Source organism: Hemiscyllium ocellatum, chromosome 12 (assembly GCF_020745735.1).
Source record: "Hemiscyllium ocellatum isolate sHemOce1 chromosome 12, sHemOce1.pat.X.cur, whole genome shotgun sequence".
Classification (NCBI taxonomy): domain Eukaryota; kingdom Metazoa; phylum Chordata; class Chondrichthyes; order Orectolobiformes; family Hemiscylliidae; genus Hemiscyllium; species Hemiscyllium ocellatum.
The window spans coordinates 11,176,486-11,196,885 of NC_083412.1; the positions used below are offsets into that span (position 1 = coordinate 11,176,486).

At 46.1% G+C, this 20,400-nt stretch overlaps 1 protein-coding gene across 1 annotated transcript in view; it reads right to left on the reverse strand.

Annotated features, from left to right (window-relative positions):
- Window positions 1-512: 512 nt before the first annotated feature.
- Window positions 513-20,400, reverse strand: part of mbtps2 (membrane-bound transcription factor peptidase, site 2) — a 34,589-nt gene continuing 14,701 nt past the window's right edge. The window contains exons 7-11 of the mRNA XM_060833313.1: window positions 19,951-20,131; window positions 13,812-13,906; window positions 10,812-11,007; window positions 9,400-9,475; window positions 513-6,518 (exon numbers count right to left, since the gene is read on the reverse strand). Coding sequence (XP_060689296.1) covers window positions 6,296-6,518; window positions 9,400-9,475; window positions 10,812-11,007; window positions 13,812-13,906; window positions 19,951-20,131 — 771 coding nt within the window. The 3' untranslated portion in view covers window positions 513-6,295. The remainder of the gene's footprint in view (window positions 6,519-9,399; window positions 9,476-10,811; window positions 11,008-13,811; window positions 13,907-19,950; window positions 20,132-20,400) is intronic.

The window sequence follows — 20,400 nt, forward strand, 5'->3', positions numbered from 1 at the left end:
GTGTCAGAGTCACTCTGACTGTATAAAATGAGAGAGGGTTTTAAGTTCAATTCTCCTCAGGGTAACCTACTTGAACAAAGAAAAAGTACATTGGACCATAACCTGGGAGCCTGCAACTCTTTCCAGTTTTCTCACTGAAAACAGATATTCAGTGAAGACTCGAAATAGGAAATGCTGCCCCCCTCCCCACATTAATTGTTGCCTGCATGATTCAAGGGGTCCAAAACAATTAGCTTACGTGCAATTTGGGGGCAGGGTGGGACAGAGGTGTTGGAAGGCTTCAGTTGTCAACCTGGGGGAGAATGGGGTTCAAAGTCTCCAAACTCCTCCCTCCCTCCATCTCTTACTCACAACCCAGCTTGGGAAATCCTGCTGCAATGGCTATCAGTTAACCACAAGCCATTTGGTCATGTCAGTTTTCCTGTAGTTCTGCCTATACCTGTTCATACAGCAGGAACTCCCCCCACCCCCCCCCCCACCATCTCCACTGACTCACTTACAATCAGTCCCAGATTACATTAAACCATACATTCATTATATCAAAAGTGAATCAAACAGATTGGAGGTGATGGAATTTCCAGGAAAAAAGTAGGTATAATTAATACAGAATCTCATAAATTGTACATGTTGTCATAAGAAGATGGATTCGATTTCTCTGTAAATAGGGGAGACAGTGATGTAGTGGTACTGTCAGTGGACTGGTAATTCACAGTCCCAGATTAATGCTCTGGGAACAGGTGTTCAAATCCCACTGGGGCAGATAATGAAGTATGAATTTGATAAAATGTGGAATTAAACAGTAGTCTCATGGCGACCATGAAACCACTTTGGTTTGTGAGAACATAGAACATTACAGCGCAGTACAGGCCATTCGGCCCTCGATGCTTTCACAGGGCAGCGCAACAATCTGAAGCCCTCCTATCCTACACTGTTTCACATTTTTTTAAAAGATTCCCTACAGTGTGGAAACAGGCCCTTCAGCCCAACCAGTTCACACCGACCCTCTGAAGAGTAACCCACCCAGTCCCATTTCCCTCTGACTAATGCACCTAACACTACGGGCAATTTAGCATGGCCAATTCACCTAACCTGCACATCTTTGGACTGTGGGAGGAAACCGGAGCACCCAGAGGAAACCCACGCAGACACGGGGAGAATGTGCAAACTCCACACAGTCAGTCCCCTGAGGCTGGAATCGAACCTGAGACCCTGGTGCTGTAAGGCAGCAGTGCTAATCACTGAGCCACCATGCCACCCCATTTTGATCCATATGACTATCCAATGACCATTTAAATGCCCGTAAAGTTGGAGAGTCTATTACTGTTGCAGGCAGGCCCTTCCACGCCTCTACTACTCTCTGAGTAAATAAACTATCCCTGTCCTGTATCTATCACCCCTCAATTTAAAGCTATGTCCCCTCGTGCGAGCCATCACCATCCGAGGAAAAAAGGTTCTCCCTGTCCACCCTAACCTCCTTAGCTTGTATGGCTCAATTAAGTCCCCTCTCAACCTTCTTCTCTCTAACGAAAACAGTCTCAAATCCCTCAGCCTTTCCTCATAAGACCTTCCCTCCACACCAGACAACAACCTAATAAATCTCTTCTGAACCCTTTCCAAAGCTTCCACATCCATCCTATAATGTGGTGACCAGAACTGTACACAATACCCCAAGTGTTGGCAGACCAGCATTTTGTAAAGCTGCAGCATGACCTCATGGTTCTGAAACTCAATCCCTCTACCAATAAAAAAGTTAACACACCGTATGCCTTCTTAACAACCCTATTAACCTGGGTGGCAACTTCCAAGGATCTATATACATGGACACCGAGATATCTTTGCTCATCTACATTACCAAGTGTCTTCCCATTAGCCCATTATTCTTTATTCCTGTTGCTCCTTCCAAAGTGAATCACCTCACACTTTTCCACATTAAACTCCATTTGCCAACTCTCAGCCCAGCTCTGCAGTTTACCTATGTCCCTCTGTAACCTGAAGGGCTTATGCCCGAAACGTCGAATTTCCTATTCCTTGGATGCTGCCTGACCTGCTGTGCTTTAACCAGCAACACATTTTCAACTGTTAACCTGCAACATCTGCCTGCACTATCCACAAGTCCACCAACCTTAGTGTCATCGGCAAATTTATTAACCCATCCTTCTACACCCTCATCCAGGTCATTTATAAAAATGACCAATAGCAGTGGCCCCAAAACAGATCCTTGTGGTACCATAAATTACTGAGCTCCAGGATGAACATTTCCCATCAACCACCACCACCCTCTGTCTTTTTTCAGCGAGCCAATTTCTGATCACCCTCAATCCCATGCCTCTGTATTTTGTGCAATAGCCTACCATGGGGAACCTTATCAAACACCTTACTGAAATCCATATACACCACATCAACCACTTTACCCTCATCCACCTGTTTGGTCACCTTCTCAAAGAACCCAATAAGGTTTGTGAGGCACCATCTGCCCTTCACAGGACCGTGTTGACTATCCCTAATCAACTTATTCCTCTCTAGATGATTATAAATCCAATCTCTTAAAACCTTTTCCAACACTTTACCCACAACCAAAGTAAGGCTCACTGGTCTATAATTACCAGGGTTGTCTCTACTCCCTTTCTTGAACAAGGGGAACCACATTTGCTATTCTCCGGTCTTCTGGCACTATTCCCATTGACAATGATGAATAAAGATCAAAGCCAAGGTCTCCATAATCTCCTCCCAACTTCCCAGAGAATCCTAAAATAAATCCCATCCAGCTTGGGGGACTTAGGTATTTTCACACTTTCCAGAATTGCTAACACCTCCTCCTTCTTGTGAACATCAATCCCATCGACTCGAAGTGCTTGTATTTCAGTATTCTCCCCAACAGGATTGTCTTTTTCCTGCCACTATCCTTGACTGGCCCTATCCTTTCTCCAGTCATTCTTTTATTCCTGATATACCTATAGAAAGCCTTCGGGTTTTCCTTGATCCTACTTGCTGACGACTTCTCATGTCCCCTCCTGGCTCCTCTTAGCGCTCTCACTCTGTAAACCTCGTTAATGTCCTTTTGGGAAGGAAATCGCTGTCTTTATCTGGTCTGGCCTCGATGTGATTCTAGACCCACAGCAACGTGGTTGACTCGAATAGCAGAATGAGCCTTTCAGTCCAACGACAATTAGGTACTAACTTCTCCAGCATCGCCCACAAATTCTTTAAAAATTGCAAGAAATTATTGAAATGGCAATTTTGTTTTGCATTAGGTGTTTTCGTGAAAATAAAAGACGATATAGCCAGAATGCTGACAAAACCCTGGGTTACAGCCTCAAGTCCCACATTGGTTTTTTTAATCCAATATTATTTCCCTTTTTAATTCATCTGTTTAAAACTATGATGATGGAGAAAATGTTGAACATACCTTTTAAAAAATTCACAATAAGTAAGTACAAGAACCTGAAACCCATTAAAACGGCCACTCTCCAATGACCTCTACTTTTTGTCATTTACATAAATGATTTGGATGCGAGCATAAGAGGTACAGTTAGTAAGTTTGCAGATGACACCAAAATTGGAGGTGTAGTGGACAGCGAAGAGGGTTACCTCAGATGACAACAGGATCTGGACCAGATGGGCCAATGGGCTGAGAAGTGACAGATGGAGTTTAATTCAGATAAATGCGAGGTGCTGAATTTTGGGAAAGCAAATCTTAGCAGGACTTATACACTTAATGGTAAGGTCCTAGGGAGTGTTGCTGAACAAAGAGACCTTGGAGTGCAGGTTCATAGCTCCTTGAAAGTGGAGTTGCAGGTAGATAAGATAGTGAAGGCGGCATTGGGTATGCTTTCCTTTATTGGTCAGAGTATTGAGTATAGGAGTTGGGAGGTCATGTTACAGCTGTACAGGACATTGGTTAGGCCACTGTTGGAATATTGCGTGCAATTCTGGTCTCCTTCCTATCGGAAAGATGTGAAACTTGAAAGGGTTCAGAAAAGATTTACAAGGATGTCGCCAGGGTTGGAGGATCTGAACTACAGGGAGAGGCTGAACAGGTGCGGGCTGTTTACCCTGGAGCGTCGGAGGCTGAGGAGTGACCTTGTAGAGATTTACACAATTATGAGGGGCATGGATAGGATAAATAGGCAAAAGTCTTTTCCCTGGGGTCGGCGAGTCCAGAACTGGAGGGCACAGGTTTAGGGTGAGAGGGGAAAGATATGAAAGAGACCTAAGGGGCAGCTTTTTCACGCAGAGGGTGGTATGTGCATGGAATAAGCTGCCAGAGGAAGTGGTTAGGTACAATTACAACATTTAAGAGGCATTTGGATGGGTATGTGAATAGGAAGGGTTTGGAGGGATATGGGCCGGGTGCTGGCAGGTGGAACTAGATTGGGTTGGGATATCTGGTCGGCATGGACGGGTTGGACCGAAGGGTCTATTTCAATGCTGTACATCTCTATGACTCTCTGGTGCTGTATAAATGTCTGACTCTCTAAAAGCATTGAAACAGTCATACTGCATCTACCCTGCCCATGCTGACCATAATCCCAAACTAAACTAGGCCCATCTGCCTGCACTTGGCCCATATCCCTCCAAACATTTCCTACTAATGTACTTATCCAAATGTCTTTTAAATGTTGTGACTGTACCCACATCCACCATTTGAAATTCAGTTCACACACGAACCACTCTGTGTAAAACAATTGCCCCTTGTGTCTTTTAAAAACCTTCCTCCTCTCACCTTAAAAGTATGCTTCCTAGTTTTGAAATCCCCCCCCACCCCAAGGAAAAGACACCTGTCATTCACCCTATCTGTGCTCCTCTCAGTTTTATAAACCTGTAGAAGGTTGGAACAGGAAGGGTGAATGGGAATAAAAATGGCTCACAAGCCACACAGATCAAAAACAGATCAGCCTTCAGACAGAGAGACACATGCCTAGCCATTATCTGTCTCCAGTCACTAACCCTAGCATGAACATTTGGATTGGACCAAAGCTTTCCATTCCTCTCCCACCAGTTTCAAAACAATTCAATTAAAAACATTTAACACAGTGTTTACACAGATGGCAGAAACCTGAAACGCAAACAGAAATGGCTGCAGAATCTCACCCATTTTGGCAGCAGATGTGGACAACGCTAACTCTGCTTTCTCTCCACTCCTGCTGCCAAACCTGCTGAGATTCTCCAGCAATTTGTTTTTGTTCCAATGTATGATGCTTGGTTAATACTGCCCTTTTTTGACAGAGACTTAATTGGGGTTAAATTGTGATCGATGAAGGACCGCACTGATACCCCTGAAGGTAAAATACGTCCAGAAATGTGACAGCCATTATGTTTAACTACACTTTCCAGAAGTGCAACTCATTGAATGTGGGGCAAAACAGATACTTTCTGTTGGCGTCTGTTGAGCGTCAGCAGCCGGGCACCACATTTACTTCAGAGTCGAACAACACATATTAAATAATTAATAGATTGGCCAAAACCACATCATGGCATACGATTGCATTCGTAATGTTCTAACGCAAAACATGTTCACAATGATTGGAGGAGATAGAATCCAAACAGCTTGGAAACACAGTGTCTGTGGAGAGGAAAGTGGTCAGTAATTCTGACTAAGTACAGGATATAATCCAAGGATCCCAACCTATGCCCTCATGGATACATGGACTGTTGTAATTCCAACATTTACTGGTTGTTTTTAACACCTTGTTGCCTTCAATTCTACTTTTAAACCCTTTGTCAGACTGACATTCTGCCTCTCTGGCTGCAGCACAGTCAAAATCAAGGACTTTTTATGGCCCTGGGCACCAAACTGGTGCTCATTAGGAGACACTGAGGACTGCAGACGCTGGAGATCAGATTCGAGAGTGCGTGGTGCTAGAAAAGCACAGTGGGTCGGGCAGCATCCGAGGAGCAGGGGAATCAACGTTTCGGGCAGGAGACCATCGTGGTGCTCACCGCCATTCAACAGGAGATTTCACATTTGCCAATCCGTCTAAAAAAGCAGAGAGCCATCAAACTTCAATCCCATCACTGCTTGGAATTAAATACCACAATGTTACACAATGCACAGCACTGCATGACAGTGATACACAGCAGGTTTTCCAACTGTGCTGTCCTAGTGAGGAACCTCACCTGGAGGAACAGGGAGTGCAAAGTCTTGTGGGCACAGCCCAGGGTTTTGTTAAAAGCTTGGACAGTGCTGGGCGATATCGCCAGGGTTCACTCAGATGACAGGGAGGGGTGCCAACAAGGCAACGATGAGAAGTACCCCTCACTCAGTGTGAGCTGATCCCAGGACAGGCCAGACGCGCTACCTTGTGGTGACCATCCAGAGGCCCAGGACCACGTTAGAAGCCAGGAGAGCACTGCCAAACAGCAGGATAAAAAAGGCAATGAGCTCTCGGTTCTGCTTTTCCACAACCAGTGAACTTAGCGTGGCTTCCAGAAAAGAACTCAGCATCCACTGTCCATCCAGGGCAAAACAAGGCACAGCGTTGATGACAGCCAGGGCTCCAGACAGGGAAAGCAGGTATCTGGTACAGTCCGATGAAGGAAATCAGCCACCATTCATCATTTCCACATTTGACCAAACAGACATCTTTATTTATTCATCCATAGTGCCCTTGGCAATGTGCCCATCCCTCCATTAGTCAAACACCTGGACTTTTACAATGCTGCTTGATGACTTTTACAGACGCCAGTTTCTTATTTACTTCAACGTTCTTTTAAACCGAATGCAAATGAATGGGGTGGGATGTGATTTGTGGAGCAGACCAAATCTCTGCAACACTTGTAGAGCAATCTGACCCAAGTACAATAGCTTTAACCATGTGCTTCAGACTGCAATGCAACTGAACAGAGGTTTAATGGCTAGCCTACGTTTTTCTTGAAGAAAAGCCATCCTGCACCCAGTGAACTATTAAACAGTGTAACGCCCCATCAGCATCAACACCGGGTTTCAAAGCTGGAACGGAGGAGTTTTACCCACTCAATGGCAGAACACCACGTGATGACTCATCACTGTGGGGGAAGGCAGCACGACCAGGACAGAAAGGTGAAATGAAAAACAAGTTCAGCACTGTTGTGAACTGGGGTTAGTCTGACCGTGGGTGGGCGGCACGGTGGCTCAGTGGTTAGCACTGCTGCCTCACAGCGCCAGAGATTTGGGTTCAATTCCCACCTCAGGTGACTGTGTGGAGTTTGCACGTTCTCCCCGTGTCTGCGTGGGTTTCCTCCGGGTGCTTCGGTTTCCTCCCACAGTCCATAAATGTGCAGGTTAGATGAATTGGCCATGCTAAATTGCCCGTAGTGTTAGGTGAAGGGATCAATGTAGGGGAATGGGTCTGGATGGGTTGGTCTTCGGAGGGTCGGTGTGGACTTGTTGGGCCGAAGGGCCTGTTTCCACACTGTAAGTGATCTTAATAAGTGCAGCGGCATGTTTTGCAGTTTTGTGCAGGTAAATCTGTAACTGATGATATTAGAAACAAAGTTTTATCAGTGTTGTAAATATTGGATTGTTCTCATCAATTTTGTACAATTTACTGTCAGTGCGAAAACATTTTTGGTGATGTACGAATTATTAATGAAAGAATTAAGGAGCAGTTCCTAATTAACACTGACACGGTGGGACTGTGGAATGTGAGACGAGGGTACTCGCAGCTGCAGCAACCTTGCTTCACAGCACGGAAACAAACCCTTCGGTCCAACCAGTCCATGCTGACCACAATGCCAAACTAAACTAGTCCCACCTGCCTGTGCTTGGCCCATATCCCTCCAAACACATTTACATGTGCTTATCCAAATGCCTTTTAAATGTTGCAACCGGACCCGCATCCACCACTTCTACTTGATGTACGTTCCAGACGCAACGCAAAGGAAAGTTGCCCATTATGTCTTTTTTAAACCTCTCTTCTAGGGAGAATGAGCCAGGAAGTGACATAGGAAGCCACGAGAGAGTCAGGGAAAGGAGGTAGGGCTAATGGAGTAAGGAGTGGCAGGGGACAGTGACAGTGAGGGGGAGTAGCACTGTCCTCTACAGCAAGTGGAGAGAGGCCAGGCTGCTGTGTTGTCTGCCCTGGAAGCAAGGTTTAGATATTTACTCTATCAAGAGAGACTCGCAGTGGGAAGGGAAGGAAAGGATTCAGTGGTCATGTCCATGCTGGTACCAGTGACAGAGGTAGAACAGAGAAGGAAGGTCTGCTGCTGACGGGGAATGAGAATGCTAAATTAAAAATTAGAACCTCGAGCAGAATAATTTCTGGATTACTATCTGAGCCACATGCAAATTGGTATTGAACGAAGACAACTAGAGAAGTGAATGAGTGGCCGAAAGAGAGAAGTGGGTTTTGCTTCATGGGCTTCTGGCTGGAGATAGGTGTCTTTGTGATTCGTGTCATGGAAGGGTCAATACCTCAACCAGGCTGGGACGGGTATTCTCATAAGCCACACAGCTAGGGCATGCAACCAAACTACAAGGGATGAGCAATTCAGTTTGGAGATGGAGAAACCGAGTGCCCGAAAGTAAATCCTTACATGAAAGCAGGGTGCGGGGAAATGCAACTGAAATGCCATGAGTCGATCACGAATATGAGGAAAATGGAGCCACTGAAGCAAAACGCAAGAGAAAAGTGAAATCTGGGAGCAGGAGAGAAGATAATTTCCAGTTTAGGGGGAAGAGCAGGACATTGTAACAATCCAGTCAACAATGTACAAGGAAGAGTTGGGGGCAGAATTGGGCTGAAACAAGGATTAAAAAAAAGTACTGTGGATGCTGGAAATCCGAAGAAAGAACTAAAAGTTGAAACGTAGCAGGTTTGACAGTATTCGTACAGAGAATCTGTGTTAATTTTTTGAATCCAATGCGATTCTTCCTCAAAGACAATCACTGGCAAGGTGAAGTGGGGAGTTGGATCAAATATCAAGAATTGCTCAAAACTGGAAGATTTTACCATAAGAGTTGAATGGGTTCGAGACCAAACCGCCCAGAATTTCAAAGGGAACTGGATAAACACATGAAAAGGAAGATGATGCAAGGAAACAGGGAAAAGGCATTAAGAGAGAGTTGAAGAACTGGCACGGGCAAAATGGGGCAATTAGACTCCTCCTGCATTTGGACATTCTTAATATTGACAGAGGAGACTGAAGGACCACCGGGATGTGACAAACAGCAACAAAGCCCTGAAACCCAGCTGGCTCCCCCACTGACTGCAGTACCCTCTATGAGCTGGGGAATTCTGGGCTGGCACCATGGGTCAGCTGGAGAGACAAGAGCGCTACTGAGGGCAGCCACCCCTGTTACCTGGAGCAGACTGATTCAGGCTCAAAGACCAACCTCTCAAGTCATCCCGGGGACTTTCAACCACATTTTTACCTCTCCGTGGCAGCTCTGTGGTTCAGGTCACAAGAAAAGGATACTTGCAAAACATTTCAATGACCACAGGGATGTCCAGGTGTAGAAATCCAAACCGCGGCATGTAGTTGGTGAGACTGACTGCAAACAAGGAGGCACATATCATTATTATCGTCACAACAGCGATGTCATCCAGAACAAAATTAGGAAAAGATTATAGTGCAGCCAATCTTTACTCTGTTTGATATTTAGTTAGATTGGAGGGTGCATCTTCTAATGTACATACCCTCTACTACAGGTTCAGGAAGTTTATATGTGCTCAAGCAAAATGCCAATCAGAAGCCAGTGTAGGAGAGAAATGGCAGCTGAAATAGGTCTGGCTATTCATCCAAAACAGCCAATTGTCAAATGTCAATGCTGCAGCACTGACTGCAGATATCAGGCAGGACAAAGAGGGCACAAGGGGGTCAGCTCCACTCTGGAGCTCTGAGCCCACAATCCCGTGCACTGTCAAAGGAGAGCTGAACGGGAATGGTGGGACTGACATACATTGAATCAGTTAGGATTGTACTCACTCAAGTTTGGATGAGCGTAGGGGGAAATCTCATAGGAACCTATAAAATTCAAACAAGACTAGACATGTTGGATGCGGGGGGGGGGGGGGGGGGGTGTGGGGATGGTGGGGTTAACCTTTTAGGACTGAGACGAGGAGAAACGAGTCTGTGGGATTTGTTGCCACTGGAAGTGACCGAGGCTGAAACATTATGTTTTTGAGGAGGACGTACATATAGTTGTTGTGGCTAAAGAGATATTTGGAGGGGGTGGGGGGAGGGATTAGGATATTGAACCCAAATGATCAGCTATGATTGGCACAGCAGGTTCGAGGGCTAAATGATCAATATCTACTCCTATATTTTATGTTTCTACACCGTCAGAGATGTCTTCTTTGACTTGAGACATCAAATCTGTCCCTCCGACAACAGCTAAAAGTAATGGATTTCACCATGTCATATTTTAATTCTGCTTATTCCAGAAAATCTGCGATGTTTAACTTTTCCCTCTGCCTACATTATTCCTCACATTTTACCTCCTCCATGCTCAGCATCAATGTGTCAACAGCTTCTCTTTGAAAGAGCTGTTCAAGTGGTCCAGTCTGTTATATATTCCAGCCCTGACTGTCGGTGACACTTTGAATGAAGATTATACTGTTGTGTTTGAGGGTTGCTGAAAAGGGACATGCTGATCAAGCTTTTGTCTTGCACTCGTCAGGACAATTCACAAGAATACCAATTTGGGGGGGAAAACCAACATTTAGATTGTATGAGAGGAGTATAAATTACCGTATAAATTGTTGGTTTTTCACTTAAATTGGAATTTCTTGTGTAACGGTGCCTTTTTCAGCATCATTGAGATGTAGAGCATGGAAACAGTTCCACATTATAAACTAAGTCCCAGCATTGTATTTAATGTGACAGACCTGCGTATTGAAGATGAACAGGGTGTCCTACAAACAGCATGGCCATGGGAGACAAGTGTTTGACTCTGATCAGCCTGGTTTGATTTTCGAGAGAGGGCTTCACACAGAGGCTGGGCGCCAACTCCTTCAGACAGTCCGTGTTTGTCTGACACACCCGACTCGATTCAATGGCCTTTCTGGCGGCAAGGCAAGCATACTGGAAACCACAAACAAAGATAGGACAGTCAGTGAGGTGCAGCAGGTCATCAGCAGCATGCCCTTTAGTCCCAAATCCCCAAACAGTCAGAATGCCTGGCTTAAAGCCTTGAATATGGCTTACTCTTTTTCCTCTGCAGCTTCAACTTCTCAAATATGTTACTGAACTAATAATGCACATGCCCAGTCAAATGCACTGCTTCCTCGCCCACTATAGCAACTTAATGAAATAAACACAAATTGAAAGCTGATAGGAGGGGGGGATCATGTCAACTCTCCTGAATTGTCAGAAAGACTCACTGATGTTGCTAAGGGAAGGAAATCTGTCGTCCTTCCCTGGTCTGGCCACAGTGGACCCACAGCAATGCAGTAGCCTCAGTGAGATGAAATGGCCCCAAGCACAGCATTCAACATGGCACAACAAATGCTGGCCACAGCTCATGAATGAATTTTATAATCATTACTGCTGTCTACCTGGTAAGAATGATCAGAACTTTCTCCAGCATTGCAATATGCTTTTTAAATGATTCCCACTCGCCCTGCAAACCACAGGATGGATCTGAACGGTGACAGCAGCAAGACAACAGGTCTTGTGAGGAAAGGCTGAGAGACTTGGGTCTGTTCTCATTGGAAAGGCGGCGGCTAAGGGGGGATTTGATAGAGACCTACAAGGTAATCAGAGGATTAGATAGGGTGGACAGTGAGAGTCTTTTTCCTGGGATGATGATGATGTCAGCTTGTATGAGGGAGCAGATCTGCAAATTGAGGGGTGATAGATTTAAGACAGATGTCAGAGGCAGGTTCTTTACTCAGAAGGTTATGGAATGCCCTGCCTGCCACTTCAGTTAGTTCAGCCAAATGATGGACATATAAACAATCCTTAGATAAGCACATGGATGATGATGGGATAGTGTAGGGGGAACGAGCTGAGAATAGTTCACAGGTCGGCGCAACATCGAGTGCTGAAGGGCCTGTTCTGTGCTGTATCGTTCCATGACAGAGATCCCCAGGCACACAGAGTGTGGGACTAAGACATGAGTGGGGATCCAGGAGCCAGGCAGGGTGACTGGCTGCTAGGCAGAACAAGGGAATCTGCTCAGTGGCAAGTAAATTAACAACCCAAAAAATGGGGAAATTGCGGGGCACCTCAGAACCATGAGGGGTACTTCCTGTTCCACATGGGAATCCCAGGCAAGCTTCTCAAGTCCTGGACAATTACCTGTGCAGAAACTACCTGCAACTGGAGCTCCTGGTTTCAGAGTGTGAGCAGCAACTGGTGCATCTACTGGGCTAGGGGTACGATACTTCGAATCAAGGTCTGCTCAGAACTTTTGAGAGAGGTGAACAGTGAACAATCATGGTCAATTTTGGTTCCAACCACATGGGTCAAGGAGGGTTAATAACTTGCAGACAGATCTTCAGGAAGCCAGGGAATTGTCTCGGAAACAAGAGCTCACAGAGAGTGTGGTGTGGGGGAGGGAAGAGAGAGAGAGAGACACACACACACACACACAGCAGGTTAGAGAGACGGAAAGGGTAGATCCAGTCCAGCAGGTCTTCCAGCTGTTGCCAATTGGACTGCACGGTTGCATGGTAACAACACAGACCAATGACGGGACACATCTTCCTCACCATCAAGGAAGAGCAGGAAATGGCACTAACTCTTGGATATTTTTAAACGCAGTCCACAATGCTGGGAGAACTTGGTTGAAGCCTTACTGTCCTAGTTTAAACCAGGGTACCAGTGCGGAGGTTTGACACATTGCTCTTTTGGCCACCGTGGGACATGGATTTGGGAAGAGGAGCTGGTTGCACTGACCTCACGTGGAGTAAAGCCAGGATAAAATAGCGAAGAGAGTAAAAGGAGGGAAGACATTGAGGCCCTAAGCCAGACAGAGCGAGAAAAACAAGTCTTAATGAGAGAGAGATACTGGCTGGGAAGGGGCCCTTGACCAGATAGATCATAGAATTCCCACAGTGTGAAAGCAGGCCATTCGGCCCAAATCGATCCAATGAAGAGCATCCCACCCAGCCCCAGTCCCCTACCCTACCCTACCCTATCCTATCCTATCCTTGCAACCTTGAATCTCCCATGGCCAATCCACCTAGCCTGCACATCCCTGGACACTCTGGGGCAATTCAGCATGGCCAATCCACCTAAACTGCACGTCTTTGGACTGTGGGAGGAAACCAGAGCACCTGGAGGGAACCTACGCAGACACGCAGTGGGGGGGGGGGGGTGGGGGGGGGGGTGGGGAGAGAGAATGCGCAAACCCCAAACAGACAGTCGCTAGAGGCAGGAATTGAACCCAGGCCCCTGGAGCTGTGAAGCAGTCGTGCTAACCTCTGAGCCACTGTGCCTCCCTGATACATATTGTATCCAGAGTAAGAGACTCCCACCTGCTGTGGTTCGATGCTTACAAATAAACTGTAGCCAATACTGTCAACAGGATGCACAAACTATATCTGATTCTACATTCGACAGACTATTCACTATAAATAGTATTAACAGGGCAAATCCTGCACACGCTGGACTGACTGATCCAATGTTTACCCATAACTAACTCACCTGAAAAGCTGGACAAAAACCACAATAGCGGTGTGAACAATCCGTAACCACCCTGGCATTATCCTATTGCTATTGCGGTTTCTTTTCCACCACACCTGCTCACAATATTCACCATGGGAAAAACAAGAGAGATTTTTGTTTCAGGAGGGCCAGCAGGTGTGGGTTTCGCTGGCAATGAACATAACCCATTTAAACAGCTGCTGATTGGAGTGAGAGTGGATTCGGAAGAATCTGACCTGAGGGATTTGCAGGTTCCCACGGTAAGAGAAGCAGATGTCCACCAGGCTGTTATTGCTACAACACTCTGTGGTCCCATCGAGCCTCCTGTACGCTGCAGAGAACAAAAGACCATTTCACTGCGATGGAGTGAGCCCTGAGTGACAGATGTGTGATCTGGAAAGATTTTCCAAGGTTACATACGCGAACTCCACTTGGACTGGAGCGAGCACTGGTGTGGATGCAACCCACCCTACTACAACAACAACTTTCACTTCCATAACACCATGAGGATAATAAAACACAATGAGTGCTTTGAGCAAAATTTGGCACCGAGCCATATAAAGGGGGTTAGGTCATGTGACCAAAAGCTTGTACGTTTTAAGAAGCAGCTGAAAAGAAATGATATACAGAGTTGTAGGAAGGGACTTTCAGAGCTCAGGCACTGTCAGCTGATGGGCCGGGGTGGAGAAGTGGAAGTCTGGGATAGGGAAAGGAACCATTAGCACACAACAGGATTGGGAGGGGGCATATGGTCCAGCACTGGAGGTTTGCAGAGAAGGAATCCTTTGAAAGAGCTGGTGTGTGAATGGGAAGGGGCAGCCAATGTAAGCGTCATAGGGAACGGATATGGGAATGGGGAAGGCCAACGTAGCTGCCAGTTTTCAAGGTAGATACAGGCCAAATCAAAGCACAAATGGCACAGCAGGTCAGAATGCATCTGAAGAGAAATGGATAGGCCCGAGAGGGTGGCCTGCTCCTTTTTGTGTGTGATGGACTAACATTTGTACTGTGGGGCCTCCAGAAATAAAATTATAGGCTGCTTGATCATTAACTTAGAAAAACAAGAAATGGATGTCACATACAAAAGTATAAATCTCACAGATTAGTACCTCCTTTGGAATGATGTTGCAGACCAGCGAACTATCATATAGGCAGAATCATTAATGAATATTTCTGGAAAGCAGGGAGTCACCAGTTGAAAGGTTTTATCTGGCGCTGATCAGAACGACTGTTAATCTTAAATTGGTTGTTGGTATAACTCAGTCATAGAGATATACAGCATGAAAACAGACCCTTCGGTCCAACCCGCCCATGCCAACCCCTTAGCACAATCAGGATTTTTCAGCAGGTGCCATTCAAATGTGGAACCATGTATAACATTACTCAATATTCTGAGTTTCAGTGCCAGTGTGATGCCACGTACTTGGGAGGTACGTACCAGCAACTGTGTCAAACAGCATTACCTTGTGCGAATAGCCAATGAATGAGATGGGATTCCGCACTTGGTCAGCAATTGTTGAACAATGCCAAGTACATTAAGACTTACAACCTAATAACCAATTTAAGTTGGTCAGTCAGTTTGGCAACATGATTCACTCCACAAAATGATACAATTATTCACACAGCCACTTGCCCTCTCTTTGAAAACAAAACTGGTTCTCCATGGCAACACCTCTACCCAAACATCACCATCTTTTCAAGCAATATGAATCGCTGCTCTCTTTGAAATTTGTTCCTCTTGTGTCTGTCCTGATGAATGCCAGATGAAAACCTTTAATAGAATGCCTTATTCAATCAACAGCTCAATTCTGGATAGCCAAGCTATTAAATAGAGGTGAACTGTAAAAGAACTCAATGGCCTGGGGAAATGGGGGGACAGGACTGAAAGTAGAATGAGGTGGCATCATGAGTCAGATGTTGTTTCCATCCACGCCCAGAACTGCAGTATTGCATTTTTTTTTTCAAAGGAGTGTGAGACCAGGGACTGAGGGGTCAGTGTGGGAAAGGGAAATAACATTGAAAGCTTCGAAGACCTCAAAGCCATGAATACAGGCAGAACCGAGGCAGTCAATAAACCACTGGTCTGCAGCATAGACTGTTGTAAGCTATTCCCTCTGCAGGGTGCAACTATAGCCTTGGCCATGAAAGACAGGGGGACCGGAGGTGGGTTGTAGGAATTTCGTCGGCAGCGCGTTCAGCCTCATCAATGGATGCTGGTTTGCACTCTATAGCAGCACACTCCCATTCATTACCTCAGCCTATGTTTTCCCCTGCATCACTTCATTCCTTTCCCTGTCACGCCTGAATCAAATCTCCGACTGAAGTGGGCATTTACAGAACCACATTCAGGATGTGTGAACACAGCACTTCTGACCTTCATCACTGAGGGAAAGTAGGGAAGTGTAGCAGGCACAAGCGAGATCGCCAAATGGTAAAAACATAAAGGGCCAAAGAATCATATAGTGTATATGGGACAGGTCTGTGCGGATACAATGGTGTATATGGGACAGGTCTACGTGGATACAATGGTGTATATGGGACAGGTCTGTGCGGATACAATGGTGTATATGGGACAGGTCTGTGCGGATACAATGGTGTATATGGGACAGGTCTACGTGGATACAATGGTGTATATGGGACAGGTCTGTGCGGATACAATGGTGTATATGGAACAGGTCTGTGTGACTACAATGGTGTATATGGGACAGGTGTGCGTGGCCACAATGGTGTATATGGGACAGGTCTGTGCGGATACAATGGTGTATATGGGACATGTGTGCGTGGCTACAATGGTGTATATGGGACAGGTCTGTGCGGATACAATGGTGTATATGGAACAGGTCTGTGTGACTACAATGGTGTATATGGGACAGGTCTGTGCGGATACAATGGTGTATATGGGACAGGTCTGTGCGGATACAATGGTGTATATGGGACAGGTCTACGTGGATACAATGGTGTATATGGGACAGGTCTGTGTGAGTACAATGGTGTATATGGGACAGGTGTGCGTGGCTACAATGGTGTATATGGGACAGGTCTGTGTGACTACAATGGTGTATATGGGACAGGTCTGTGTGGCTACAATGGTGTATATGGGACAGGTGTGCGTGGCTACAATGGTGTATATGGGACAGGTCTGTGTGGCTACAATGGTGTATATGGGACAGGTCTGTGCGGATACAATGGTGTATATGGGACATGTGTGCGTGGCTACAATGGTGTATATGGGACAGGTCTGTGTGGATACAATGGTGTATATGGGACAGGTCTGTGTGGATGCAATGGTGTATATGGGACAGGTCTGTGCGGATACAATGGTGTATATGGGACACGTGTGCGTGACTACAATGGTGTATATGGGACAGGTCTGTGTGGATACAATGGTGTATATGGGACATGTGTGCGTGGATACAATGGTGTATATGGGACAGGTCTGTGTGGCTACAATGGTGTATATGGGACAGGTCTGTGCGGATACAATGGTGTATATGGGACATGTGTGCGTGGCTACAATGGTGTATATGGGACAGGTCTGTGTGGCTACAATGGTGTATATGGGACAGGTCTGTGCGGATACAATGGTGTATATGGGACATGTGTGCGTGGCTACAATGGTGTATATGGGACAGGTCTGTGTGGATACAATGGTGTATATGGGACAGGTCTGTGTGGATGCAATGGTGTATATGGGACAGGTCTGTGCGGATACAATGGCATATGTGGGACAGGTGTGCGTGGCTACAATGGTGTATATGGGACAGGTCTGTGCGGATACAATGGTGTATATGGGACATGTGTGCGTGACTACAATGGTGTATATGGGACAGGTCTGTGTGGATACAATGGTGTATATGGGACATGTGTGCGTGGATACAATGGTGTATATGGGACAGGTCTGTGTGGCTACAATGGTGTATATGGGACAGGTCTGTGTGGATACAATGGTGTATATGGGACATGTGTGCGTGATACAATGGTGTATATGGGACAGGTCTGTGTGGATACAATGGTGTATATGGGACAGGTCTGTGTGGCTACAATGGTGTATATGGGACAGGTCTGTGTGGATACAATGGTATATATGGGACAGGTCTGTGTGGATACAATGGTGTATATGGGACATGTGTGCGTGATACAATGGTGTATATGGGACAGGTCTGTGTGGCTACAATGGTGTATATGGGACAGGTCTGTGTGGATACAATGGTATATATGGGACATGTGTGCGTGGATACAATGGTGTATATGGGACAGGTCTGTGTGGCTACAATGGTGTATATGGGACAGGTCTGTGCGGATACAATGGTGTATATGGGACAGGTGTGCGTGGCTACAATGGTGTATATGGGACAGGTGTGCGTGGCTACAATGGTGTATATGGGACAGGTCTGTGCGGATACAAAGGTGTATATGGAACAGGTCTGTGTGACTACAATAGTGTATGTGGGACAGGTCTGTGCGGATACAATGGTGTATATGGGACATGTGTGCATGGCTACAATGGTGTATATGGGACAGGTCTGTGTGGATACAATGGTGTATATGGGACAGGTCTGTGCGGATACAATGGTGTATATGGGACAGGTGTGTGTGGCTACAATGGTGTATATGGGACAGGTCTGTGTGGATACAATGGTGTATATGGGACAGGTCTGTGTGGATGCAATGGTGTATATGGGACAGGTCTGTGCGGATACAATGGCATATGTGGGACAGGTGTGCGTGACTACAATGGTGTATATGGGACAGGTGTGCGTGGCTACAATGGTGTATGTGGGACAGGTCTGTGTGACTACAATGGTGTATGTGGGACAGGTCTGTGCGGATACAATGGTGTATATGGGACACGTGTGCGTGACTACAATGGTGTATATGGGACAGGTCTGTGTGGATACAATGGTGTATATGGGACATGTGTGCGTGGATACAATGGTGTATATGGGACAGGTCTGTGTGGCTACAATGGTGTATATGGGACAGGTCTGTGTGGATACAATGGTGTATATGGGACATGTGTGCGTGATACAATGGTGTATATGGGACAGGTCTGTGTGGATACAATGGTGTATATGGGACAGGTCTGTGTGGCTACAATGGTATATATGGAACAGGTCTGTGTGACAACAATGGTGTATATGGGACAGGTCTGTGTGGATACAATGGTATATATGGGACAGGTCTGTGTGGATACAATGGTATATATGGGACATGTGTGCGTGATACAATGGTGTATATGGGACAGGTCTGTGTGGATACAATGGTGTATATGGGACAGGTCTGTGTGGATACAATGGTGTAAATGGGACAGGTCTGTGCGGATACAATGGTGTATGGGACAGTGGTATATGTTTGGACTAACTCAGGCTATTGCTTTGAGGACAAAGGTTCGAATCCCACCATGGCAGCTGGTGGAATGTAAGTGCAGTTACAGGTATAAAATTAGTCAATAATCGATTATTGTAAAAACCCATGAGTAACGTCCTTTAGGGAAGGATCGCTGCGGTCTTCATGTGGTCTGGTCTACATGTGACTCCAGACCTGCTGCAATGTGGCTCACTTCCCACTGGCTGCTGAAGTGGCCAAGCAGGGCAGTCGGGGATGGGTGACACATGCAGGCCCTGTTAGCACCAACCACATCCCACAAAACAATTAAAAATGGAACGCAATCACAAAGGGCACAGGGAAACCTGGAAGATCTGACAAGGCAGAGGATGTTGCTTCATCCCAGGAAGGCAGCCACACCCCAGTGGCAACAGATCAACCCCCCCCCCCCCCCCCCCCCCCCCAACGACTTCTTCCAATACCAGCCCTCAGTTCTGAGAGAAAAGGGAAGCAATGGCTAACATTTGAAGTGCTTAAATTAAGTGCTTATGACCACATCCCTGAGACTCCTTTCCTTCCTTCTTTTTCCCAGGTAACAGGAGACTTCCCTTGGCTAAATATGATAACCTTCCCTTTCTGGAACCCAGCTTTAGTTTCCCCTTTGTCCTGTCACCACTAGCTTTTGCCTTACACTGTCATAAATTAGGAGAAAGTGAGGACTGCAGATGCTGGAGTACCAGAGTTGAAAAATGTGGTGCTGGAAAAACACAGTAGGCCAGGCAGCATCCGAGGAGCAGGAGAATCGACGTTTCAGACATAGGCCCTTCTTCACTCATTCCTGAAGTTATGACCGAAACGTCGATTCTCCTGCTCCTCGGATACTGCCTGGCCTGCTGTGTTTTTCCAGCACCACATTTTTCAACACAGTTATAAATTAGTTGGTCGCTCCTGCTCTGTTGCTCTACCTCAGAGCTTCGCTGCTCTTTGTTTCACAAGACATGAAGATGTGCGGTATTTTTATTATAAAACTGAACAATCTCTGATCAGTACCTCGGCCCATAGAGCTCAGCTGCTGCATGGTTTCCTCACTGATGCAGTATCCAGTCTGCGGTTTCACAGAGATGTCTTCAATGCACTGGTGCCAATCCTCCACACTGGAAACGGAACAGTTTTCCACATATTTTACAAGGTCTCCCATCGACAGTCCTCGGGGTCCACTGGCTGGGGAATTCTGAGACACAGAAGGTGAAAGCGAGTGAACGTACTGCCACTCTGCCTTATATGAACCATAGACATTCAACTGCTGAACGCCCCATTTACATACCAGCCAAAGGGACTGAAATATGACAAGATTACAGTTACGTGCAGCTCTGGACCTTATTCCTCACATCCCAGGATTGGTGGTAATGACCAGGTTCCTTTGTGAATGGAAGATTAAAGGGCTAATCTAATCAAGGTGTTTTATGTGAACAATGGATTTCATCTGGTAGATAAAGAGAA